This window comes from Kogia breviceps, chromosome 1 (genome assembly GCF_026419965.1).
Source record: "Kogia breviceps isolate mKogBre1 chromosome 1, mKogBre1 haplotype 1, whole genome shotgun sequence".
Lineage (NCBI taxonomy): Eukaryota > Metazoa > Chordata > Mammalia > Artiodactyla > Physeteridae > Kogia > Kogia breviceps.
The window spans coordinates 49,612,863-49,639,909 of NC_081310.1; the positions used below are offsets into that span (position 1 = coordinate 49,612,863).

The 27,047-nt window shown below is 41.8% G+C and overlaps 1 protein-coding gene across 1 annotated transcript in view; it reads left to right on the plus strand.

Moving 5' to 3' along the window:
• The window catches only part of TNFSF18 (TNF superfamily member 18), a 422,847-nt gene that overhangs the window by 311,379 nt on the left and 84,421 nt on the right, over positions 1-27,047 (plus strand). Inside the window, exon 2 of the mRNA XM_059072867.2 lies at positions 9,787-9,854. Coding sequence (XP_058928850.2) covers positions 9,787-9,854 — 68 coding nt within the window. The remainder of the gene's footprint in view (positions 1-9,786; positions 9,855-27,047) is intronic.

A 27,047-nucleotide genomic window follows, 5' to 3' on the forward strand; every position in this document is an offset into this window, starting at 1 on the left:
TGGTGACTAGTGAATGAATGAATGAATTCATACCAAAATGAAAATTATGGATTTATCTGCCTGAGCTTCTTCTAACAGAGCTATTTTCCTGTAAAAATAGGTCAGAGTGTAACTCCTATGAAAGAGGTGGGTGGTCCTTTTGGTTCCCCTGATATCACATGATATAGCCTTTTGTTCCACAGAAGCAAGAGAAAATAGATTTCCACTTTTGTCTATGATTTGCCTTTATCAGTATGCACTCCTCACTCTTCCTGCTTCTCCTCTTTTCCCACATACCATGGCTTAGAGGAAAATTCAATTAAGGATGGTAATTTCTTCAGGGAAAATATCATCTCTTATTTAAACCGAACAAAACCCAAGGGATCGATATGGCTCTTTTGAGGTTGAGTAATGGGTTTAGAGGAAAATGTCACCATGTGCCAAATGTTGCACTGATACCATCAACTCTTCACGTAAATTTGACTTTTTGTCCGGAGTTTTTTTTACTCACACTTTCATGATCTTTTTTTCCTTTCTGAATAGATAATAATTTGCCAAATGTTGACTTGCCTTGGGGTCTGTGTCTATGGAGAGACTGAAACCTGGCTGGAAGTATTTGTTTGCCAAGAGTGGATTACACTGCTTATGATTTTCTTGAATAATTTTGTGTTTAAAATAACTAACACAAAATTGTTACTTAAAACAAACCAAGTTGCCCAACACAAAGATGAACAAAAACTTAAGGAAATCCCACAACATGAAACTTAGTATTGGCAAAAGAAGTCATTGTAAGTTGGAGCTCCCTGAGACGTCTTCATGGATGTGGTAAGCTGTAGCTGAATATTAAGATTTCTGATTGAGTAGCAGAAAAAATAAAAATGCTAGGCAGCTTGCCCTGCAACTTGCAATCTCTGTGGATCCTAACAGGCAGAAAACTTCTATTGCCAAGAAGAGTTACAAAACCTAGACATTCCTCAAGGCTTTGGAAAAAAGTGAAGAATTACTCCACAGTGCAATAAACAGGATGAGAAGCCAGAATAAACCAGAATAAGGACATCTGTCATTTGTGGCTGTCCAAAGTCTTTTAAATAGACTCTACACTTTGATTGTTCTCCTGTTATGATTCCTACCTTTGTTGAATAGATGGTGCTGGCATGTAATCTAGATTCCACCAATCAGACATGCAACTTTGGAGTAAATAATGTAAGGAAAAGGGCTGGGGGCAGGTGGCAGTGGTTTGGTTCTGGGACCAGTGTTGAAAGTGCTGTTCTGTGGTGAAGTTCTGGGAGGAGTTTTTGGAAACTCAGCCATAAGTTTATTTCTCTGGACCTTTGAGCTACCTAATATCCCATAATAAATTCCTTTTCTGCTTAAGCTAGCTATTGATAGTTTTTGCAACTAAGAGACCTACCTACATTCTGTTGCCTCTTGATAACATTTGTGGGTCTTGGCTTTAGAACTGCCCTTCATCCGTCACTGGTTATTGAGTGGATCACATGAAGTCGAAGCAGTAGAGTCACCATGTATAACTCATGATATAAGCAGAGTACGAGTTCATTGTCTCCCTCCATCCCTTTAATGTTACTTCAGAGGAGGTACTCTTTCCTATTCTCCTATGAAAACTCTAGTGGATCCCAAGGCTTTTATGTTCAGGAGGTAGGGTTGCTTCAAGTAACAAACACAGTCTGAAGTCGGGAATTAGAATATCCAGAATAACAGATATCAAAATGTGATTTAATGGCTTATCTCCTCCTACTCCTGGATCAGCCTGTCTCAGCCTGGAAGCTTCTAGTAGGAAAGGGGAATGTGGTTGGCTGCTTCTCCATCTCCCTATCCTCTCATCCTTCCCCAGCTTGCTGGTCTGGGAGTGTAAAAGGGATAGAAAAAGCATCAGTTGAACCGACCAAATAGAGTCAGTTTATATATGGCAGCTGTTGAAAGCAGAGTCTTTCATGAAGCACTTTGGTGGCTCTTTGGAAGTCAAGATCAAGTCTCTCAGACTTCAAGTTCCCTTGTCCTGAGAAGACACTTCCCTAATCTAGATGGTTACTTGTGCCTCCTGTAGTTTCTGGTAATCTGGCTTTCATCTCCAACTTTTTGCTGGGGTTCTGCTGCCTCTTTAGGAGGCTGTATAGGACAAGTACCCAAGATGAGCTCTCACTCCTGGTTCCCATCAACATTGCTTGCCCTGACAAACTCTAGTAGTGTTGGTTAATCTCAATGTAACAGTACTTCCCCTGTCCTTGCCACCAGAGCAGCTGGCTCATATTTTGAGTTGTTATTCTCTGGGTGGACATTAGACTGCACACCCTTATGACCTGTAGAGGTCACATGTTAAGCTCTTTCAGAGGCCCCGTGGAAACCCACACCCCTCTTATGAGGGAGATGAAGGGGCATGCATCTCTTTCTAACATCTTGTTATAGAAATAAAGGACAGGTAAATGTTTTGTTAAAGATAAAATTCTTTCAAAATCAAACTAAATTCAGCAAACATATGGGCAGTGGGTAGTGAGTTAGGCTCTGGGGATGCCAAAATAAATAAAATATGCTACTTCCTCCCCATGTGGAACATTTATAATTGCAAACAAGAAATTGCAAAATGGCATGTGCCGGGGAGAAATGGTGGTATAAATCACTCTGCTGGAATGATTTGGTCAGTGGAGTAGATACTAAAGGAATGAGTAATGACATAAAGAGAGAGTATACCACACAAACTCAATGGGAAGTGTCTGGATATATGAGTCACATGGGAAACTTTGAAACTGAGAGAGAAGATTATGCTAGGAATTCGGCTCATTGAAGGGAGAGTTTCCCTTTCATTTGCTACAGAGAAGTTTTAGATTTTACACTTCGAGTGACATCTAGGAGGCTCATGGCTTCAGATATCTGCATACTTTGTTCACGTTTAGGTGTCTACATAAGTTTGAGAACATATACTGAGAACATCAGTAAATACAAACAAGAATTTTGCTTCTTTAGAATTCTCTCAGGGAAAATAGAAAACAAGCACAAGGAATTTCTTAATGAGTAGAATTAGTTTCCTTGGATCTGAATAAATTAACAATAGAAGAAATTCTCCAGGTTATATTCTCTGGTCACAGTATAGTAAGGTGAGAAATAGTTATTAGTAATACTTTATTGCTATTACTTTTATTGATGTAAGAATTCAAATGAATAACAGGAATACCATATGGAAAATGTTTAAGAATCTCCAATATAACCACTAAAATAAGACATAAGCCAATTACTTAATAACAGTCCTTGGAGTAAATAACAAAAATTAGAACTCTTCGTAATATAGAAAATCTTGGGGATGGAGTCAGAAATACTCAGAGGTCAATTCATAGTTTTCAATGCTTTCACTGTTTAAAAAAATAAAGCATTTACCTTGATTATATAGGGGGAAAAAACACATTAGAAGTCCTAAGAAAACTAGCGGAAATGAAGTAAAACAAAAGCTGAAAAAATTAATTGTTAAGAAAAAAATATTGGGACTTCCCTGGTGGTCCAGTGGTAAAGAATCCACCTTCCAATGCAGGGGACATGGGTTTGATCCCTGCTCAGGGAACTAAGATCCTACATGCCACAGGGGAACTAAATCCTACATGCCACAGGGCAACTAACCCTGCATGCCACAACTACTGAACTTGCATGCCTCAACTAAAGAGCCCATGTGCTGCAAACTACAGAGCCCACGTTCTCTGGAACACACGCACCACAACTATAGAGCCCATGTGCCCTAGAGCCTGCACGCCACAAGTAGAGAAGAGAAAAAACCCACAGGTCACAAGTGGAGACAAGCCCGCACGCTGCAACGAAGAGCCCGCGTGCCACAACGAAAGATCCCGTATGCCTCAACGAAGATCCCACGTGCTGCAACTAAGACCTGATGCAGCCAAAAATAAATAAATAAATAAATTTTTTAAAAAGAAAAAAATGTTAAAAGCAGAACCAACAACCCCAAGAGCTATGATTACACTTAGAAGACTGCAGATTTTATCAAGGAAAAAAATGGAAGAAAAAGAAGACAAAGGAAGAAAAGCAGAAGAAACAGCGTGGAAGAGGCTGTTAGCAAGGGTTCCCTGAACCAAGAGAGAGGAAACCTGTCCAAGGGGACGGTGGCAGAGTCTCAGCATTGCAGGGCAGATGACACAGGTAACCAGAAGGCCGAAGCAGAGCTTCCAGCCTTTTTGCCAATTAGGGACCCTTCTCAGGCAGGCACCGAGAATAAGGAGCTCCACCTGAGACAAAGACAAAGAGAAAAGGAGTGGCAACAGCCCCTCAGAGTGAACCCCACACATTTGGGAGTGATAATGTTCTGTTATCTTTTCCATTTCTTCTCCGGTAGTTGATGGTCTGGATTATGAGAGGCCCCTACTGTGCTTCTCAGAGTTAGGAGTGAGGAGAGTGAGATTCAACACAGGGAACAGTTGAACACCATTTAACACGGTGGGAGGCGGGGGCTGTCCTCACTCCTGGGGCTGGGACTCACCGCTATAGCTGCAGTGAGAAGTCAGCAAGCTCCACCAGGTGGGTGACCAAACAGGAATGCTGTGTCCATCATCCCAAATGCCTCTCTGCTTACATCCCCACAATGCTGGGGCCTGTCGGGTGCTGGATCACTGCGGGCAGTTGCCACCACTGTCTTGAAACACTCATGTCTCAGGACCATACTCACCAGACAGAACTGCTGCAGGAAGATGGCCTTGCCTCCCTTCTGCCTTCCAAGTTTCACAGGAGAGCACAGGCAAAAAAGCTCAGTCACATCCAGGACCTCAGCTGAGAAAGAGTCTGGGAAATGTAGTCTATAGTTTTTCAGATTACCAACCAATCCAAACCCAACCAAACCACAAAAGGGGGTTGGAAACCAATGTCAAGTGCTGATGATGGTATTCAGCACAATTTGCCTAGATGTAGGTTTCCTTTCATTGACCTTGTTTGGGGCCTCAATCTGAGAGTAGATGTCGTTTATCTATTCTGGAAAATTCGCAGCCATTATGAACTCAAATATGGCCTGACTTCTCTGGGTTCCCACTTTCTCCTGGTTTTCGGCCTCTGAAGATTCCTCATTACTTTCTCTCCATTGACTCACTGAAAAAAAAAAAAAAGTCTTTTTGGGGGGGAGTAATTTACCCAAAATGTTAGGTTGTTTCCAACCTTTCATTTGGACTCTACTGAATAATATAAGTAATAAAAATGTCCTGAGGTAAATCTAATGTAGGTTTTATCACATGCTTAGTTTTCCCCCCTTCAACAATGAAAGTTTATTAAAAAGCCAGGAGCTGAGGGACCGTGGGGTTTATGGGGCTGTCTTTTACGGTTTTTGTAGAAGCCAGGGCTGATCCACACTTGCTGGCAGAGGTTAGCTATCAGGTCCAGCAAGGATGCCTTTGGACAGTGTTCAGTTAAAGCTAAGTTTCTTAGGTAAATTCGTCTATGGCATACGTCAAAGCTTATTAATCATTAAAGAGGAAAGCAGGTAATGGAACATCAGTTCTCAGTGACAGGGGAGAGAAGCAGCTTCTAACTCTCTTGGTGGTATGGTTCAAGAGTGGCATGGACAGTTCAGAGCCCTCACCCTAGAGTTGCTAGACATGAACCATTAATTAGACATAACAGGTAATATTTCTGAGAAAGAAGCAAAGAGCAAACTGACCTGCAGCAAATAGACAACATAAATAAGATTTTATTCCTCAAGAGGCCACATTAGGGAAGAGGTGCAAAACAGCTTCCAATAGAGGTTACTTGATGGGGTTCAGGAAACATTACTCTGAAACATGGTGCCTTGGCATCATTGAATATTGGAAGTTAGAAGAAATAGAGAGACTGACAGGTGTAGGGAGAATTCTGAATGTCCCCTTCTCCTCTGAAGCAGCCCTTTCTATACCTGCAGGAAAAAAGGATTCTTATTTCCAAAGATGGAGGGATGCTAAGAGGAATCCAGAGGAACATGTCTTGCTGAGTTTCCCAGTTTACTACCTTTAGCTCATATCCCTTTGTTCTATCTTGTTTTTCCATGACTTCCCACTCTTCAGCAAACCTAGTATAGAAACACTCAGGCCTAACTATTTCTTCAGGTTTTTATTTCCCTATAAAGGCTCCAGAGTCATGTAAAACTTACAATTAAATATATATGTATGACTTTTCTCCTGTTAATCTGTCTTTGTCAGTTTAATTTTCAGACCCAGCCAAGGAACCTAATACTTTTTCCTCCCCTGCACTTAAGTGGAGACACTCCTGCAGCAGTTCATAAACATGCAATTAAAAATTATTTTTTCCCCTCACTTCAGGTCCATAATGACTCCAGGAAGAGAAAGGAAGTCTGTTCCCTAGTACCTGAACTCCTTACGTGCATTCTTTCACAGCTAGCAGGGGCACAAAGAACATGGTGACAAAGCCTCCTTGGGAGCAGAACCCACAGACACTTTCTACCTTTCCTCTGGGTCAGGGATATATGTATGTGTTCCACTAGATTCTGCCCATCCAGTTAAAGTGGCAAGGCATGCTAGCTGTTGATCTGGCTAAAGGCTAATGCTGGGGCCCAGGTCATGGCTGCTGTGGGCCTGAATCTTGTATGAGGCACAGATGTGTAGAAGGGAGAGGTAGTTCACTGCTGCACAGCTGCACTCACTCAATCCCCTCCAAGCTTTCTCTGCCACATTACAGTATGTTCATAAAAATATACAGTTGTCCTGCCACTACCCTGTTTAAAATCCTTCATTACCTTCAAAGTAAAACCCAAATCTGTTATAGAAAATCGTTCATGATCTCAGCCAATGGTTACTTCCCCACTCCAACCATTCAAAACGTTTTGGTTGCCCATGACTATATTTCATTGTTCCCAGTGTCTGGTCAGGGTAGACCATGCCCTGGGTCTCCCAAGCTGAATCAATGAATTCTCTGCCCAAGGACTTTTGGGCTTCAGGGGAGAGAGAGACAGAGAGAGAGAGAAGGAGAGAGAGAGAAGGAGAGAGAGAGGGAAAGATCAGTTAGACCATCTCTGGTAGTAAAAGTTGCAAGAAGTCAAACTCAAGTGTTGGTTGGTGACCATGTTTTACCCCAGTGTGGAGATGACCACTCAGCAATGAGAGAGGATGAGATCCATGTGCAGAGAAATGTGAAAGAGACTGAAAGGGAATCCTGGTAGCATTGAGTACCCAGCTCCAGTTGGGTTTTATTACATTGTTGACCTGCTTAAGAGTTGTGTGTGAGACATTTCACAGAAATAAGGCCATGAGTTTCTGGTCTCCAGTGAGGGTGCCATAAAAAACATGCCATGTGGAGCACTCTCTTCAGTTAGGTCTGCTTGGAATAGCATTTGCCTGAAGGACTGAAGACATCCAGTTATTTCTAGATTGCCCTTGACTCAAAAAAGTGCCTGAAGAAAATTTTTAAACATTTTTTAAAATTTCTTGAGACATTTATTTACTTTGTAAAAAAAACATTTTGAGGCTAGTTCTTCTCAGCAACTAAGACAAGATCCTGAGCTTTATGAAAATACCTGGTAACTTGAATTTGAAAAAGGTAACGTGTTGGAGCATTCAATGGAAAAAAACTTCCCCGTAGGTACAAATCCAGGCTAGTGATGTTTGGAATGCAAGAAAGAATCTAAGGAATTAAATTAGAACTCATTATTATCTGCAGAGCATGTCTTTTAGGCTTTGGGACTGAGCAAGTTTGTGCTGTTCGAAGTTGAGATGTGGAAACATACACCCAAGAAATTTCCCTTTTGTTGTTAGCACAAGTCAATACCTGGGAAGCTGGTTGAGAAGAGGTGCAGTGAGGTGTGCCCTGTGATGATTCCTTCCTTCTCATTCACAAGAACCTGGCTCCACTCTCCCCACCTCAGGGCAGGAGGTAACTGAAGAGTCTGTACAAGGCCAGCGAAGTCAGGCAGAAAGTCCATGATGTAGCTCCACAGACTGCAGCTGAGAAGGGAACCACTGGTTCAGTAAAACCAAACCTGAGAGAGAAGTAGGCAAAGGGAGAGGAGAGGAGTGGGACACTGGATCGGTGTAATAGGATGTTCAGAGCTGGGTCTTCAAACTGGAGTCCCCCCTTCCACTACAGGTACACCAGAGATTAAGGAGAACATGCTGAGTTGTCCTTTCTGGACTTTCTTTATTAAAAAGAAAAAAAAGCCTTCTCAGAATTCACGTAACAAGGAACCCAAAAAAGGGAAGGGGGTAGGTTTGGTACTTGCAAAGCCTCCCTTAATTAGGCAGAAGTCAGTGTCTCACTGGCATATTTTGCATGATTTCAAGAAGAATCATTATTCCAAGTCCTCAGGGTGCTAGAATTACCTTGGCACCAAATCCCAGGGGTCTACTCCAAGCCCCTCCATCTCTCCAGGAGCAGGAACCCAGCCTCAATCTCCTGGTATTAGGGAGGCAGGACCTTATGGGACCACTGAAGAATCCAGCAGCTGGGGGAATAAAGGCAGGTCAACAAAGGTTTGAGGGTGAGACAGGGCTCTGATGTGTGAGAGGAGGAGTCTGGATATGTTTCTGAGCCCAAGGCTCCCACTTTTGCCTGGCTAATCCAGCAAGTAGCTGCAGTTCCTCAGGAGTGTGCCAAGTGAAGGAAGTAGATAGTTGGTTTCACTTTTTAAAGTAATGACAACTTAGAGAAACTGGCAGAGATAAGATCCCTCCAGGGCTTCTGCTTTGATGATGCAATGGGGGCTGGGAGGGAGCAGCTGTGATGCAAAGAGCTCGTGCCAGCCCAGGAGGAATCTCTGGTAGGTGGAACAGTCTTGGTTAGGAAAAAAAGTGGCATCCTTGCCCAGTGGCAGGAACAGGCAGCTCAGACTTCTGCTTTCTTGAATCCACTCACTGAATGGAGACACAGCTGCAAGAGATGAAATCCACGTTCCTGATCAGTCTGCTCCTCTGATTTTAAGGAGTAGATTTTTTTTTTTCCCACCCCTGTGGAAGGGTCTTTTAACCACCTTTAGCAAAGGATAAAATAACTTGTTCTTCTCAGGACAGAAAATTGATCCTCCAGATCTGTGCCAGCACCTTTATTTCACACAGCTGATTTGTGATGCACCTGGAAAATCAGGAAGCTGCAGCTCACAGGAGGCTCACAGTTAAAGAAAGTAGAAGGCAGCCCAGGCTAAACAAATGCCAGCCCTTAAACTGCTTGTGCAGGAATTGAAGAACAGACTTCCTCAGGGGGTTATTCTGTCCTTCTGTGTCAAAACAGAACTGCTGACTTCAGCGAAAAAGACACATGCTTTGCAAGATCATTTCCAGTACTGATGACAGAGTTACGTTGGTCCACAGGGCCTCATACTTTCATTTACTTAATTTATAAATCACACCCTGCCTTCCCCTCCCTCAAAAAAAAAAAAAAATTGTGGTAGCGTGTTACAAAAGGAAACAAAATGAGCATCCATGTGATCACAGTAGAAACAAGATAAGACAGGTAGAGGGACATGTTTGGTTAGAAAATATGCCAAAAAGAAAATCAATATTATTTCCGTGAATTGTGCATTCAAGTAGTCAAAAGAAAGCAGTCAAAGAAAGAACCAAGTAGCCAAAGAAAGAAGAAAGGAAGGTGTATGATCAAGCCACTCAAGATGGCTGTTCTCTTGCTCTCTGTACCAACCCCCCGGGACCAGTGCCTGCTTCACCTACACCCTACATACAATGGCTGACCTTCCTACATACTTGCCCCAGACCCCAGCTAGTGATTGTTCTAATCAAAGGGGTGGGGCATGCCCCTCTGCTAGTTTCCCTGGTAACTGAAGAGCCAACCTGATTTCAATTCCCACTCTAACTGGCAATCTTCCCTTCCTCCCAGGATGGAAGCCTGCCGCCATGTCCTGCCGGCCGCTGTGGGAAGTCGCTCCAGGACCTTGCTTCAAACGTGTAAGTCCCCCATCCATGAAACCATTGATGTCTCTGTTGCTGACTCTGGGCTTTCTTCCGTCTTAAAGTTGGGCAAGTGCAGGCTTTGTAGGCGTGCCGACTGCAGCCCAACAGAAGGAAAGAGGGAAGGGAGGAACCAACACTTACTGAATACCTCGCTATTCTTTCCTTGTGCTGGGCACTTATCTTATTTCCTCCGGTTCTTAGCACATCCCTAAGAGAGATACTGTTTCCTGTATTTTACAAATGAGGACAGAGAGATTAAATACATCAGTCTGTGATTGAAGGACTAGTAGATGGGATTAGGATATAGCTTTTTTTTTTTTCCATTCTCAGTGAGGATCCGGGAAGACAGTGAGGCCCAGTGCTTAAGAGTATGTTCTAAAGAACCAGCCACCTGGGACCATCAAGTACTACCTGTGTGCCTTCCAACATATTCTTTTTTTTTTGGTGGGGGGTACGCGGGCCTCTCACCATTGTGGCCTCTCCCGTTGCGGAGCACAGGCTCCGGACGCGCAGGCTCAGCGGCCATGGCTCACGGGCCCAGCCGCTCCACAGCATGTGGGATCCTCCCGGACCGGGGCACGAACCCGCGTCCCCTGAATCGGCTGGCGGACTCCCAACCACTGCGCCACCAGGAAAGCCCTCAACACATTCTTTAACCTCTTCCTGCCCCATCTCTGAATTGGGGATAAAGAGGACTGCATGAGGAAAGCTATAAAGCAAGTACTAGTATTTGGAATATAGTTAACGCTCAAAAACTGGTAGGAGTGGGTGGGGTACTGTGTTTTGTTTTGTTTTTATTTATTTAAAAAATTTATTTTTATTTTTTTTAGTTCCTGGATTTCTGTCTTAGTCTATTCAGACTCCTCTAACAGAAAACCATAGACTGGGTGGCTTATAAACAACAGAAATTTATTTCTTACACTTTTGGAGGCTGGGAAGTTCAAGATTGAGGCACTGGCAGATTCCATGTTTGGTGTGGACTTCTGGTTCACAGACAGCTGTTTTCTCACTGTGTCTTCGCATGGTAGAAGGGGGTGAGGGAGCTCTTTGGGGGTCTCTTTTATTAGGACACTAATTCCATTCATGAGGGCTCCACCCTTATGACCTAATCACCTCCCAAAGTCCTCACCTCCTAATACCATCACATTGAAGCTTAGGATTTCAACATGTGAATTTTAAGGGTACACAAATCAGTCTATAGCAATATCTCTTTAAAAATAAGTTTGAAACAGTGTCTGTCTTACATTCCTCTACCATAATTATCCCTACATTTGTGACTGCATACTCTATCACCCCTTACTGATAAGTATTATTGGTAATACTCTATAGAGAGAATAGAAAGATAATTCAATCTTTTATGGCTGATCAAAAAAAATTTTTTTTGGTTTCTATTTTGCCTGGATACTTTTTAAATATGGACGTTACTTTTTAGAGCAGTTTTAGGTTCACAGCATGCTTGAAAGGAGATTTTTATATATTCCTATATTCTTTCTACCCCCACCTATGCGTAGCCTCCCCCATTATTAACAATGCCCTCTAGAGTAATACTTTTGTTATAATAGAGGAATTTGCATTGACACATCATAATCACCCCAATTCTCTTGACAGTATCTTTCACAGAGCAGAAAATTTTAATTTTAATGAAGTCCAGTTTATCAATTCTTTCCTGTATCATGCCTTTGGTGTAGTATCTAAAAAGTTATCACCAAACCTGAGGTCATTTCTGCTGTGTTTTCTCCTATGTTATCTTCTAGGAGTTTTATAGTTTTTCCTTTTGCATTTAGATCTGTGGTACATTTTAAGTTAACTTTTGTGAAGGGTGTAATGTATGTGTTTAGATTCTTTTGTTTTTTGACATGTGATGTCTAGATGTTCCAGCACCATTTGCTGAAAAGACTATCTTTGCTTCATTGTACTGACTTTGCTTTTGTCAGAAATCAGTTGACTATATTATGTGGGTCTATATCTGCATTCTCTATTATGTTCCATTGATCTATTTATCTATTCTTTTACCAATACAAAATTTGTTTTTTTACCAATAGAAGCTGGGAAATTTTCTTTCATCTTCACCACTTGCTATTAAATGTCACAGCTATAACTTCTTGTCCTAAGATAAAGCCTAAGAGAACTCCAGCCCTGAGATCTCGAAGGACATGTCTCCTCAATAGCTGACAGCTGCTGCCTCAGCAGGTGGTCTGAATTGGTCAAGTTTTTCAGCTCCCAGTTTCCTGTCCCAGCTGGATGAATTTTCAGGGTATGAGAATGCCATGAAGCCTGAATCATAGTGGCTCACAAAGCAACATCTCATTCAGATTCTTCTCCTTGGGATCAATGATAGAGTTCAGATGCCTGACAAGGGCCATAAGGGGCAGGTTGTTCCTGGGGCCAGGTGCATGTGTAGTAGTACTGGCAGCCCATGGGCCACATGCTAGCCTTTCCTTGGCTGCCCCCTTCTCTGGTAAGGAGCTGGGAGGTCCAAGTGGATATGCCCATATGGAGCCTATGGACTATACCATATTTACCTGCTTCCAGGCTTAATTGCTTGGGCTTTTCCCTGGGCCAGTCTTCTAGTGAGTGAACCACGCTTGTGTTGTGCCCTTCTTTAGGCCTCTGAGTTATCAGGGCAGCAGTCTGCATCAAGGATGGAAAGGGTAGGGAGTGGGGAGTGCTGTGGACATACCTTGGATGTGTAAGTTAAGGTGTGAGATCCCTCAATGTGTAGGAAGGAGCCAAGGGCTGGAAGAGCAAGTGTAGGGGTGCAGCAATTTTCCGTACTAAGTTTGAAGAGGCCAAGAATTCTGAATTTGTACCTGGCCTTCTAGATCATTATGAAGGCATATTTGTCAGAGTAATGGGACAGGACATATTTTACTTAACAGTTTGATGCTTGATTTTAACTTTCACATGGCTAGGTGTATGGTATGAGGAAGACCATTTGTACTCTTTCCCATGGCCCCACAAATTTGGGGGGTGGACCTGTTGGTGAGTGATAAACAGACATGGGACCACAATTCAGTATTCTGGGTTCCTGTGTTAAAGTCTTTTCAACTCTTTTAATGAACTTGGCTTGTCCTTACTAAAAACAGCTGGTTTGTTGTTTCCTAGATTTCCTCTGGTTTTATCCTTCTGGTCAAGTGTAAAATCTGATGCTGAATCAGAGCAAGTATAGTTACCCTAAATTAAGTTAAAATATAGTTTGCTTTGGGCACCCACTCTCCCCTGACTCTTCTCTTCCCAGGCACAGTACCTTGTGCTGTGGCCGATGAGCTCACCCCTTTTCTCCCTCTTTCTCTGTAAAATTCATCCTAGGGATGACCCGAGCCTAGGCCCAAGGGCTAGCCACAGAATTCCTATTTGTAGGGATAGAGACAGAGCTTGGACAGGCAGGCTGGGGTGCTCACATGTGATCATGGCTCATCACATTACGGAACAGATCCAGAGGTGGAAAGGTGAAGCAGACTGTGGGCTGGGGGTCCAGGGACCAGCTCTGTCATGCTACCACATTCAAGAACAGAACTCTGAAGAGAATGTGAAAATTTGGAATTTGAACTTGGTTTTCCAAACTATTATAATCCATGTAAGATGATATAAAATATTTAATTTAACAGCCTATTACTTTGACTTAGAACTTTCAAATATGTAGAATGTGGTACATGAGTCTTGATTTATTTTTTCACACCTGGACTTGAAACTGTTAGGAGTAGACATCTGCTTAGAAGGATTTTCTCCCTGTAAGCTATGCTTCTCTTCTTTCTGGATAAAGGCCTGGTGATTTCCATCTTAAAGTCTACTGTCAAAGGTGGATAGAGACTTTCAAACCTGACCACTGGCTGACCTTTACTTTCTTGCTGGTTTAAGGCAAAGGGGTCTTATATAGATTTTCAAATTGGACCTCAGCTTGTATCTGACCTTCCATGTTTTCTTAGGTCCTTCCTGAAGTTTTCCCCTATCCTGGGTGTGTTGAGAATTAGCAGAGGATAAAGTCCTCTGTACTCCACCCACTTTTTTTCCCACTCCAACCTCAAAAACACATGCACAGAGCCACGCAAGATTCCTGTAAAAACTGGGACTCCTGTTCTCATCACTGAGGTTTTCTGGAGCTTCCTTCCTCCTCTTACTGCTCTAGCACATTTTCCACTCAAAACCATTGACTTAAAGGAAAAAAAAAACACACTTGATAAAAAAGAAAAGGGAAGGATTCTTGTCAGAACATGGGAAACAAAATTCTGAAAATAGCTTAGATTCTCCTACAGACATGATGCAAGTGTTATTAAGTTGAGGAACTGTTGACACCAATGACATGATTGCTGATCTTTTGCTCTTTTTCTCATTCTTTCCCATCAGTATTTCCTGAAATCTGGGTTCTGGGCAGTGACCCTTGAATATAGCCTTGTAAACAAGCACCCACAATGCTTACAAGAAAATCTTAGAGCTATGGCCCCCTTTAAACTTATATTTAAATATATTTGTAAATATAAATTTAAATATACTAAATATGTAAGTATATATTTAAATATATTAATAAATATAAATATATTTTTATAATATAAAATAATATAATTAAAATTATATTTTTATACAGATATATACCAACTGGGGGCTTATTTACTATAAATACCTCTTTAAATTTTCCTGGTATGGGGCTTCCCTGGTGGCGCAGTGGTTAAGAATCCACCTGCCAATGCAGGGGATATGGGTTCAAGCGCTGGTCTGGGAAGATCCCACATGCCACAGAGCAACTAAGCCCATGTGCCACAACTACTGAGCCTGTGCTCTAGAGCCTTTAAGCCACAACTACTGAGCCCACGTGCCACAACTACTGAAGCCTGCATGCCTAGAGCCTCTGCTCCTCAACAAGAGAAGTCACCACAATGAGAAGCCCTCTCACCACAACAAAGACTAGCCCCAACTCGCCACAGTTAGAGAAAGCCAGCACACAGCCAAAAATAATAAGTAAATAAAATAAATTTTAAAAAAATTTCCTGGTATGGTGAAAGGGATTTAAGGAGATAGAGATGGGATAAATGCAATCAGGAGAAAAATAAAAATTTAGGAACTGACCAGATGTTGCTGATAAAATTGGACACAACTCAATAGGTTGTAGGAGGCCAAAGACATTAAGATAATTCATTGGTCCATTCATTTATTCAACTAATATTTCTATTTTCTTCTTTCTACTCTAACAAAAAGGATTAAAGCAGCTAAATCGTATTTATTGTGACTGGCAAGGACTGTGTACACTATTTTGGAAAATATAAGATTGTGACACAGCTGTTCAGAAGTTCAAAGCTGTTAGGTAAGGAAAACGTGTATCTGAGAAAGTGAAAACAATATAAGACTTTGTCAGAGATACTGGCCCTGAGTTTTATCTCATTTCCCCATTCCATATGTTATGTTTTGACCAGAGTTAGCTTTCTAAAATGAAAATCTCATCACATAAATCTGCTTAAAACCATTTGTGGGTTCTCGTTATTTATTGGAGAAAGTTGAAGTGCCTTAGCATTGTGTACAAAGTGTCCATGACCTTGTTCCTGGCTACCTTTCTGGACTCATCTCCAATCACTGCCTCTCCTCCCTGTGTGTAGAATGGGAGCTTCCAGAGAGCCATGACTATATCTTACTCATCTTTGACCTTCCAGTGTCATAGTGGAGGCTTCAGGAGCACTGTATTTTTAATTAATAGAGCCTCTTCCCTCCATGAATCTTTTCTCAAAACTACTTTATGGTGGAATTAAACACATACAGAAAACTTCATAAAACAAATGAACACAAGTGTAATTACCACTTCATTCAAAAACTAGAACATTGCTGGCTCACCAGAAGTCCTCTTCATGCCTTTTCCTAATCACATCCCCTTTTCTCTCCCCAAAGATAACCACTCACCCCATCTATTCACCTGTTATCAGCTCAAGCCCATAATCCCCACATCCCACCTCACTTCTGGGATATTCTCCAGAGCTCATACAGACCTCTGATAACTTCCTTTGTCTCTGATCTTTAAAGCACCTATTTTTTTTTTTTTTTTTTTTTTGGTACGCGGGCCTCTCACTGTTGTGGCCTCTCCCGTTGTGGAGCACAGGCCCCGGACGCGCAGGCTCAGCAGCCATGAATCACGGGCCCAGCTGCTCTGTGGCATGTGGGATCTTCCCCGACCGGGGCACGAACCCGTGTCCTCTTCATGGCAGGCTGACTCTCAACCACTGTGCCACCAGGGAAGCCCAAAGCACCTATTTTCTTTAGCATTCATTTGGCACCTAGTCACCTATAGCATCTCTTTATAAAGTTACATTTATGGTATTCTTCTTGTATTGTTTATATTATTTTGCCTTCACTGTAGGTATCTTTATCTGTTCAAATACTTTTTGATGTCTATATTCTATATTGCTTTTGTTTATGTTTTACGTTTATAGTTAAATATTCATTAAGTATCTATAATGAGATCTTATTGACAGACATATCAAAGCATGTAAGAGACATATTTACTCAACCCGATAAAGAGAAAGAGCCAAGTATAGTCTACACAAAGACACAGAGAGAGAGAGGGAGAGCAAGATATTGTTCTGATGTAGTGCACATAAGTATTCAAGAGTTTCACACACTGAAAATCATAATTTCTCTCTCCCCTATTATGCATTTCCTCAAATCAGAGCAAGTGTTAGGAACTCCAGATATGCTTCTGATGTAATCTTCATACAGATTAAGGTTTTGAGTAAAGAAGACATTTAGGATCAAGCAGTACCTGTCCTCTTTAGCATTTTACTTGAGAGGAAACATTGCCAGAACATGGGCCACACTATTGGTTGAACTCCTGACATGGATACTCCAGGAAGGATTCCACATTGTCAGGGAAACTGGAAGAGATGACACTGAAAATCCTTTCTTGTCTTATGATGGCATAGGTGAATGAAAGCCACTGCCAGTCTAAATATAATGATTAAGTCTGTAGTTTTACTTAGAAATTAAGTTGGTGCTGAAAGCTCAGGTCTAAGACATGGGATTGTGATTCAAATAGCTCCCAGATTCCACCACTAAATATGGTTAACACTTTTAGTCAACCTATATCCATCATTTCAACTCTTGGGTGGAATAATAAATGTTAAACATGTGAACGTGAATTATCTTTCCTTGCTTTACACATACTGTCAGTGACCCCCCCCCATGTCACCTATACTTTTCTTGCAGAATTTTACTCAACCTACCTTGATCTCTCATGAAAGTTAGGGCTTTGTCTATTCTGCTTAACAACACATTTTTTCCTTAAAATACTCAACACATTGTATTTCAGTGTATTTATCTGCCCCACAGAATTATAAGCTCCTCAGCTTTAAGGGCTGGGTTTTATTTAGTACGAGACCTGTGGTAGGTGCTCAATAATTTGAGTGAACAAAAAGTACAAAGTAGTAAAATTTGAGACACAGAATCAAAAGTAATAAACACCCAGTGCCGGAATTAATATCTTCTGTTTTCCAGTTACTAGATTAGGTACTGAGAAAAGGCAAATAAAACACAGAACAGGCATCCAGAAGCTCACAGTCCAGTAGGGAAAGAAGAGAAGAAAGTGAACACATGAAATATTGTTGGAGGGAGGAAGATGGAGGTGGATAGGGTGCTGTGGGAGCCCAGAGAACTGGTGTTTGACTCAGGAGGGGGAGTAGGAGACAGATGTGCAAGCTGATTTATTAAGGACAGGCAGCCAGTCATATGGAGAAGGGGAAGAGGTAGGGGGCATTCAAGGCAGGGGAGCTTGAAGCATTGGAGTCCTCTATGACCTTACATGGAGATTCCTAGCAGTGAGAACAAGCACAGAAATTTGCTTCTGTCAGGTTGACCATAGCCCTAGCACTTCTGTGGGGTGCACCAGAGAGGAAAAGAGAAAGGAGAGGAGAGCATACTTCTGTCTGACTGGGAAAAAATAAAAAGATACAATTAGATCACATGTGAACTTGTACTATACTTAGGTGTACAAAGAAAATTATCTTCTTTATTTTCTAATACATGGCTGATCTTCTTTACAATCTCCTCACATCCCCTTGGGAGGGGAAGGCAGAGATTTTCAACTTCCTATTTCTTGCATCACAGGCTATACTAGTTTGAACAGTGTATTCTCAATTACTCAGTCTCTTTTGGATAAATGCTTTTCAGATTTCCTCTCCCCGTCTCTACTCCTGCCTCCATCCCTTGCTTTTTTTTCCAAGGGCAACCTCATGGCAACGCAGAAGACAAATGATTGGAACTCATGTAGCATTCTCTAGAATCTTATTGGTCTCTTTCGGGCCCTGCCATAAGGCAGCCACTCAGCCTTTCAGGTACAGCTGGTTTTATTTGACGTTTTGGAGGATATGCAAGCATCTGTGACTAGAACTCACAGTCTAGGGCATTTATATGGTATTTTAAATGTGGCAACCACTTCATTCAGACCCTGGGTCTTAGCCAGTATGCTGCTCCAATCAGCATCTCAACATCTGGTCACATGCTTGAGTACCATGTACAGGCCATGGGAAAGAAGGAGAGATACTTTAAGACAATCTTTCTGGGCACTCTCCTTCAGGATCTTCAGGCATGTGCATCTGGATCTTTCCACTGGGTCCCTTTCCTTGGGGTTCATCCTGAGTGGGGGAAATGAAGAAATGAAAGATCTCTCCATAGTACTTAGTCAACTCTCTTTTCTTTCCCATAATCCACCAGAATAGAAGGGGCAATTGATCTATTTCTCCTTCCTGGCATAGACTTCTCTTATATAATATTCTCCTGTTTCCTTCTTAATAGAAGAGAAGTACTTCCATATTGTGGGAGAAACTATAATTTGAAAAGAAACTCTAAACTCTGAGTTGGCCAGGTCTGGCTCTTGATGGTGTACAAGTAGACATTGGTTTAACACCCACACATATTAGTCTAATTACACAGGCACAGCCAGGATTAAAAAGTAACACTTAAAGAAGTGTTGTGGAATGGCAGAGCGAGATGGTGAAACTCCTTTCTCACAAAAACAGAAAATATAGGCAAAACAACTAAAATGATTTCACGACTTTAGAAATTAACCAAAACCACAGAACAAATTGAAAATTGTCTATACAAGAGAAACTAAACTTCTGTAAGGTAGCAGTATCTATGTCATTTTAACATGGGCTATTCCCATCCCCCTTTCTTCTCCAGCCAGGTAGTGGGGTAGTCATGACAAGCCAGCAGTCTTGCAGCCACTGGAGAGGGATGACCACTTCTGGAACTTAATTAAAATACCCATATGTATAGTACCATTGATATTGTCTGTATTTGCAGCTACCTGGAAAATTTTCATTCCAAGCATGTTGGGGCTATTCGTTTTTTTTTTAACAACTTTATTGGAGTATAATTGCTTTACAATGGTGTGTTAGTTTCTGCTTTACAACAAAGTGAATCAGTTATACATATACATATGTTCCCATATCTCTTCCCTCTTGCGTCACCCTCCCTCCCACCCTCCCTATCCCACCCCTCGAGGGGGTCACAAAGCACTGAGCTGATCTCCCTGTGCCATGCGGCTGCTTCCCAAATGCTATCCACCCTATGTTTCATAGTGTATATATGTCCCTGCCACTCTCTCACTTCGTCACAGTTTACCCTTCCCCCTCCCCATATCCTCAAGTCCATGCTCTAGTAGGTCTGTGTTTTATTCCTGTCCTACCCATAGGCTCTTCATGACATTTTTTTTCTTAGATTCCATATATATGTGTTAGCATACAGTATTTGTTTTTTTCCTTTTGACTTACTTCACTCTTTATGACAGACTCCACATCCATCCACCTCACTACAAATAACTCAATTTCTTTTCTTTTTATGGCTGAGTAATATTCCATTGATATATGTGTCACATCTTCTTTATCCATTCATGTGTTGATGGACACTTAGGTTGCTTCCATGTCCTGGCTGTAGTAAATAGAGCTGCAATGAACATTTTGATACATGACTCTTTTTGAATTATGGTTTTCTCAGGGTATATGCCCAGTAGTGGGATTGTGGGGCCGTATGGTAGTTCTATTTTTAGTTTTTTGAGAAACCTCCATACTGTTCTCCATAGTGGCTGTATCGATTTACATTCCCACCAACAGTGCAAGAGTGTTCCCTTTTCTCCACACCCTCTCCAGCATTTATTGTTTGTAGATTTTTTGATGATGGCCATTCTGACCAGTGTGAGATGATATCTCATTGTAGTTTTGATTTGCATTTCTCTAATGATTAATGATGTTGAGCATTCTTTCATGTGTTTGTTGGCACTCTGTATATCTTCTTTGGAGAAATGTCTATTTATGTCTTCTGCCCATTTTTGGACTGGGTTGTTTGTTTTTTTGTTATTGAGCTGCATGAGTTCCTTATAAATTTTGGAGATTAATCCTTTGTCAGTTGATTCATTTGCAACTATTTTCTCCCATTCTGAGGGTTGTCTTTTTGTCTTGTTTATGGTATCCTTTGCTGTGCAAAAGGTTTTAAGTTTCATTAGGTCCCATTTGTTTATTTTTGGTTTTATTTCCATTTCTCTAGGAGGTGGGTCAAAAAGGATCTTGCTGTGATTTATGTCATAGAGTGTTCTGCCTATGTTTTCCTCTAAGAGTTTGATAGTGTCTGGCCTTACATTTAGGTCTTTAACCCATTTTGAGTTTATTTTTGTGTATGGTGTTAGGAAGTGTTCTAATTTCATACTTCTACATGTACCTGCCCAGTTTTCCCAGCACCACTTATTGAAGAGGTTGTCTTTTCTCGACTGTATATTCTTGCCTCCGTTATCAAAGATAAAGTGACCATATGTGTGTGGGTTTATCTCTGGTCTTTCTATCCTATTCCGTTGATCTATATTTCTGTTTTTGTGCCAGTACCATACTCTCTTGATTATTGTAGCTTTGTAGTATAGTCTGAAGTCAGGGAGCCTGATTCCTCTAGCTCCGTTTTTCTTTCTCAAGATTGCTTTGGCTATTCGGGGTCTTTTGTGTTTCCATACAAATTGTGACATTTTTTGCTCTAGTTCTGTGAAAAATGCCAGTGGTAGTTTGATAGGGATTGCATTGAATCTGTAGGTTGCTTTGGGTAGTAGAGTCATTTTCACAGTGTTGATTCATACAATCCAAGAACATGGTATATCTCTCCATCTATTGGTATCATCTTTAATTTCTTTTATCAGTGTCTTATAATTTTCTGCATACAGGTCTTTTGTCTCCTTAGGTAGGTTTATTCTTAGATATTTTATTCTTTCTGTTGCAGTGGTAAATGGGAGTGTTTTCTTAATTTCACTCTCAGATTTTTCATCATTAGTGGATAAGAATGCCAGAGATTTCTGTGCATTAATTTTGTATCCTGCTACTTTACCAAATTCATTAACTAGCTCTAGTAGTTTTCTGGTAGCATCCTTAGGATTCTCTATGTATAGTGTCATGTCATCTGCAAACAGTGACAGCTTTACTTCTTCTTTTCCTATTTGGATTCCTTTTATTTCTTTTTCTTCTCTGATTGCTGAGGCTAGAACTTCCAAAACTATGTTGAACAAGAGTGGTGAGAGTGGGCAAACTTGTCTTGCTCCTGATCTTAGTGGAAATGGTTTCAGTTTTTCACCATTGAGGATGATGTTGGCTCTGGGTTTGTCATATATGGCCTTTATTATGTTGAGGAAAGTTCCCTCTATGCCTACTTTCTGCAGGGTTTTTATCATAAATGGGTGTTGAATTTTGTCAAAAGCTTTCTCTGCATCTATTGAGATGATCATATGGTTTTTCTCCTTCAATTTGTTAATATGCTCTATCACATTGATTGATTTGCATATATTGAAGAATCCTTGCATTCCTGGGATAAACCCCACTTGATCATGGTGTATGATCCTTTTAATGTGCTGTTGGATTCTGTTTGCTAATATTTTGTTGAGGATTTTTGCATCTATGTTCATCAGTGATATTGGCCTGTAGTTTTCTTTCTTTGTGACGTCTTTGTCTGGTTTTGGTATCAGGGTGATGTTGGCCTCATAGAATGAGTTTGGGAGTGTTCCTCCCTCTGCTATCTGTTGGAAGAGTTTGAGAAGGATAGGTGTTAGCTCTTCTCTAAATGTTTGATAGAATTCGCCTGTGAAGCCATCTGGTCCTGGGCTTTTGTTTGCTGGAAGATTTTTAATCACAGTTTCAATTTCAGTGCTTGTGATTGGTCTGTTCATATTTTCTATTTCTTCCTGGTTCAGTCTCGGCAGGTTGTGCATTTCTAAGAATTTGTCCATTTCTTCCAGGTTGTCCATTTTATTGGCATAGAGTTGCTTGTAGTAATCTCTAATAATCTTTTGTATTTCTGCAGTGTCAGTTGTTACATCTCCTTTTTCTTTTCTAATTCTATTGATTTGAGTCTTCTCCCTTTTATTCTTGATGAGTCTGGCTAATGGTTTATCAATTTTATTTATCTTCTCAAAGAACCAGCTTTTAGTTTTATTGATCTTTGCTATTGTTTCCTTCACTTCTTTTTCATTTATTTCTGATCTGATCTTTATGATTTCTTTCCTTCTGCTAAATTTGGGGGTTTTTTGTTCTTCTTTCTCTAATTGCTTTAAGTGCAAAGTTAGGTTGTTTATTCGAGATGTTTCGTGTTTCTTAAGGTGTGATTGTATTGCTATAAACTTGCCTCTTAGAACTGCTTTTGCTGTTTTGTTTTTGTTTTTGGGTCGTTGTGTCTCCATTGTCATTTGTTTCTAAGTATTTTTTGATTTCCTCTTTGATTTCTTCAGTGATCACTTCGTTATTAAGTAGTGTATTGTTTAGCCTCCATGTGTTTGTATTTTTTACAGATCTCTTCCTATAATTGATATGTAGTCTCATAGCGTTGTGGTCGGAAAAGATACTTGATACGATTTCAATTTTCTTAAATTTGCCAAGGCTAGATTTGTGACCCAATATATGATCAATCCTGGAGAATGTTCCATGAGCACTTGAGAAAAATGTCTATTCTGTTGTTTTTGGATGGAATGTCCTATAAATATCAATTAAGTCCATCTTGTGTAATGTATCATTTAAAGCTTGTGTTTCCTTATTTATTTGCATTTTGGATGATCTGTCCATTGGTGAAAGTGGGGTGTTAAAGTCCCCCATTATAATTGTGTTACTGTCGATTTCCCCTTTTATGGCTGTTAGTATTTGCCTTATGTATTGAGGTGCTCCTATGTTGGGTGCATAAATATTTACAATTGTTATATCTTCTTCATGGATCAATCCCTTGATCATTATGTAGTGTCCTTCTTTGTCTCTTGTAATAGTCTTTATTTTAAAGTCTATTTTGTCTGATATGAGAATTGCTACTCCAGCTTTCTTCTGATTTCCATTTGCATGGAATATCTTTTTCCATCCCCTTACTTTCAGTCTGTATGTGTCCCTAGGTCTGAAGTGGGTCTCTTGTAGACAGCATATATATGGGTCTTGTTTTTGTATCCATTCAGCCAGTCTGTGTCTTTTGGTGGGAGCATTTAATCCATTTACATTTAAGGTAATTATCGATATGTATTTTCCTATTACCATTTACTTAATTGTTTCGGGTTGTTCTTGTAGGTCTTTTCCTTCTCTTGTGTTTCTTGCCTAGAGAATTTCTTTTAGGATTTGTTGTAGAGCTGGTTTGGTGGTGCTGAACTCTCTCAGCTTTTGCTTGTCTGTAAAGGTTTTGATTTCTCCATCAAATCTGAATGAGATCCTTGCTGGGTAGAGTTGTCTTGGTTGTAGATTTTTTTCCTTCATCACTTTAAATATGTCCTGCCACTCCCTTCTGCCCTGCAGAGTTCATTCTGAAAGATCATCTGTTAACCTTATGGGGATTCCCTTGTGTGTTATTTGTTGTTTTTCCCTTGCTGCTTTTAATATGTTTTCTTTGTATTTAATTTTTGACAGTTTGTTTATTATGTGTCTTGGCGTGTTTCTCTTTCGGTTTATCCTGTATGGAACTCTCTGTGCTTCCTGGACTTGACTGACTATTTCATTTCCTATATTAGGGAAGTTTTCAACTATAATCTCTTCAAATATTTTCTCAGTCCCTTTCTTTTTCTCTTCTTCTTCTGGGACCCCTATAATTCGAATGTTGGTGCATTTAATGTTGTCCCAGAGGTCTCTGAGACTGTCCTCAGTTCTTTTCATTCTTTTTTCTTTCTTCTGCTCTGCAGTAGTTATTTCCACTATTTTATCTTCCAGGTCACTTATCCGTCCTTCTGCCTCAGTTATTCTGCTATTGATCCCATCTAGAGTATTTTTAATTTCATTTATTGTGTTGCTCATCGTTTCTTGCTTCCTCTTTATTTCTTCTAGGTCCCTGTTAACTGTTTCTTGCAAATTGTCTATTCTATTTCCAAGATTTTGCATCATCTTCACCATCATTATTCTAAATTCTCTTTCAGGTAGATTGGCTATTACCTCTTCATCTGTTAGGTCTGGTGTGTTTTTATCTTGCTCCTTCATCTGTTGTGTGTTTTTCTGTCTTCTCATTTCGCTTATCTTACTGTGTTTGGGGTCTCCTTTTTGCACGCTGCAGGTTCGTAGTTCCTGTTGATTTTGGTGGCTGTCCCCAGTGGCTAAGGTTGGTTCAGTGGGTTGAGTAGATTCCCTGGTTGGGGGGACTAGTGCCTCTGTTCTGGTGGATGAGGCTGGATCTTGTCTTTCTGGTGGGCAGGTCCACATTTGGTGGTGTGTTTGGGTATGTTGGTAACCTTATTATGATTTTAGGCAGCCTCTCTGCTAATGGATGGGGCTGTAGAGCTGTCTTGCTCTTTGTTGGGGATAGGGTGTCCAGCACTGTTCTTTGCTGGTCCTTGAGTGAAGCTGGGTCTTGGTGTTGAGATGGAGATCTCTGGGAGGTTTTCGCCGTCTGATATTACGTGGAGCTGGGAGGCCTCTTGTGGACTAGTGTCTTGAGGTTGGTTCTCCCACCTCAGGGACACCGTCCTGGTGCCTGGCTGGGGCACCAAGAACCTTTAATCCACACGGCTCAAAATAAAAGTTAGAATAAATAGAGAGGAAAGAAAAGGAAGGAGGGAGGGAGGGAAGGAAGGAAGAAAGGAAGGAAGAAATGAAGGAAGGAAGCAAGAAAGGAAGGAAGGAAGGTGCAGAGGAAGAAAGGGAGGAAGGAAAAGAGGAGGGGAGGAAAGAAGGGGGGAAGGAAGGAAGAAACAAGGGAAGGAGGGAAGAAAGGAAGAAAGAAAGGGAGAAGACAGAGTAGTATAAAGTATAGTTATTAAAATAAAAAATAATTATTAAGAAGAAAAATTTCCTTTAAAAAAAAAAAAACAGAAAAATGGGTCAGTCTAACCCTAGGACAAATGGTGCAAGCAAAGCTATACAGACAAAATCTCACACAGCAGCACACACATACACACTCACAAAAAGAAAAAAAAGGGGAAAATAATAGTATATCTTGCTCCCAAAGTCCACCTCCTCAACTTGGGATGATTCGTTGTCTATTCAGGTTTTCAACACATGCAGGGCACTTCAAGTTGATTGTGGAGCTTTAATCCGCCGCTTCTGAGGCTGCTGGGAGAGACCTCCCCCTCTCCTCTCTGTTCGCACAGCTCCTGGGGTTCAGCTTTGGACTTGGTCCCGCCTCTGCGTGTAGGTTGTCCGAGTGCGACTGCCCTTCGCTCAGACAGGACGATGTTAAAGGAGCAGTTGATTCGGGGGCTCCAGCTCACTCAGGCTGGGGGGAGGGAGTGGCACGGGGGAGGGGCGAGTCCGCGGCGGCAGAGGCCGACGTGACGCTGCACAGGCCCAAGGAGCGCCATGCGTTCTCCTGGGGAAGCTGTCCCTGGATCCCGGGACCCCGGCAGTGGCGGACTGCACGGGCTCCCGGGAGGGCCGGTGTGGAGAGTGACCTGTGCTCACACACAGGCCTCTTGGTGGTGGCAGCAGCAACCTTAGCGTCCGACACCCGTCTCTACTGTCCGTGCCAACAGCCGTGGCTCGTGCCCGTTTCTGGAGTTCCTCTACGCGGTGCTCTTAATCCCCTCACCTCACACCCGAGGAAGCAAAGAGGCAAGAAAAAGTCTCTTGTCTCTTCGGCAGCTCCGCGCCCGCTTCTGGGGCTCCTTTAAGCGGCGCACTTAATCCCCTCTCCTCGCGCCCAGGCAGCAAAGAGGGAGGAAAAGGTCTCTTGCCTCTTCGGCAGCTCCAGACTTCTCCCGAACTCCCTCCCGGCCAGCCGTGGCGCACCAGCCCCCTTCAAGCTGTCTTCACTCTGCCAACTCCAGACCTTTCCCTGGGATCCGACGGAAGCCCGAGCCTCAGCTCCCGGCCCCGCCTGCCCCGGCGGGCGAGCAGACAAGCCTCTCGGGCTGGTGAGTGCCGGTTGGCACCGATCCTCTGCGGGAATCTCTCCGCTTTGCCCTCCGCACCCCTGTGGCTGAGCTGTCCTCCGCGGCTCCGGAGCTTCCCCCTCCGGCACCCGCAGTCTCCACCCGCGAAGGGGCCTCTAGTGTGTGGGAGTCTTTCCTCCTTCACGGCTCCCTCCCACTGGCGTAGGTCCCGTCCCTATTCTTTTGTCCCTGTTTATTCTTTTTTCTTTTGCCCTACCCAGATATGTGGGGAGTTTCTTGCCTTTTTGGAGGTCTGAGGTCTTCTGCCAGCGTTCGGTGGGTGTTCTTTAGGAGAAGTTCCACGTGTAGATGTATTTCTGATGTCTCTGTGAGGAGGAAGGAGATCTCCGCGTCTTACTCTTCCGCCATCTTTAAGCCGTCTGTCGCCTTTTGATATTATGTGGAGCTGGGAGGTCTCTTGTGGACCAGTATCCTGAAGTTGGTTTTCCCACCTCAGAGACACAGCCCTGATGCCTGGCTGGAGCACCAAGAGCCTTTAATCCACACAGCTCAGAATAAAAGGGAGAAAAAATAGAAAGGAAAGGAAGGCAGGCAGGAAGAATGGAAGGAAGGAAGGAGGAAAGAAAGAAAGAAAGAAGATAAAATAAAGTAGGATAAAGTTATTAAAATAAAAAATAATTATTAAGAAGAAAAATTTTTTTAAAGTAACAAAACAGAACAACAAAAAAACGGGACAGTCAGAACCTTAGGACAAATGGTGAAAGCAAAGTTATACAGACAAAAATCTCACACAGAAACATACACATACACACTCACAAAAAGAGAAAATGGGGAAAAAAAATAATATATCTTGCTCCCAAAGTCCACCTCCTTAATTTGGTATGATTCCTTGTCTATTCAGGTATTCC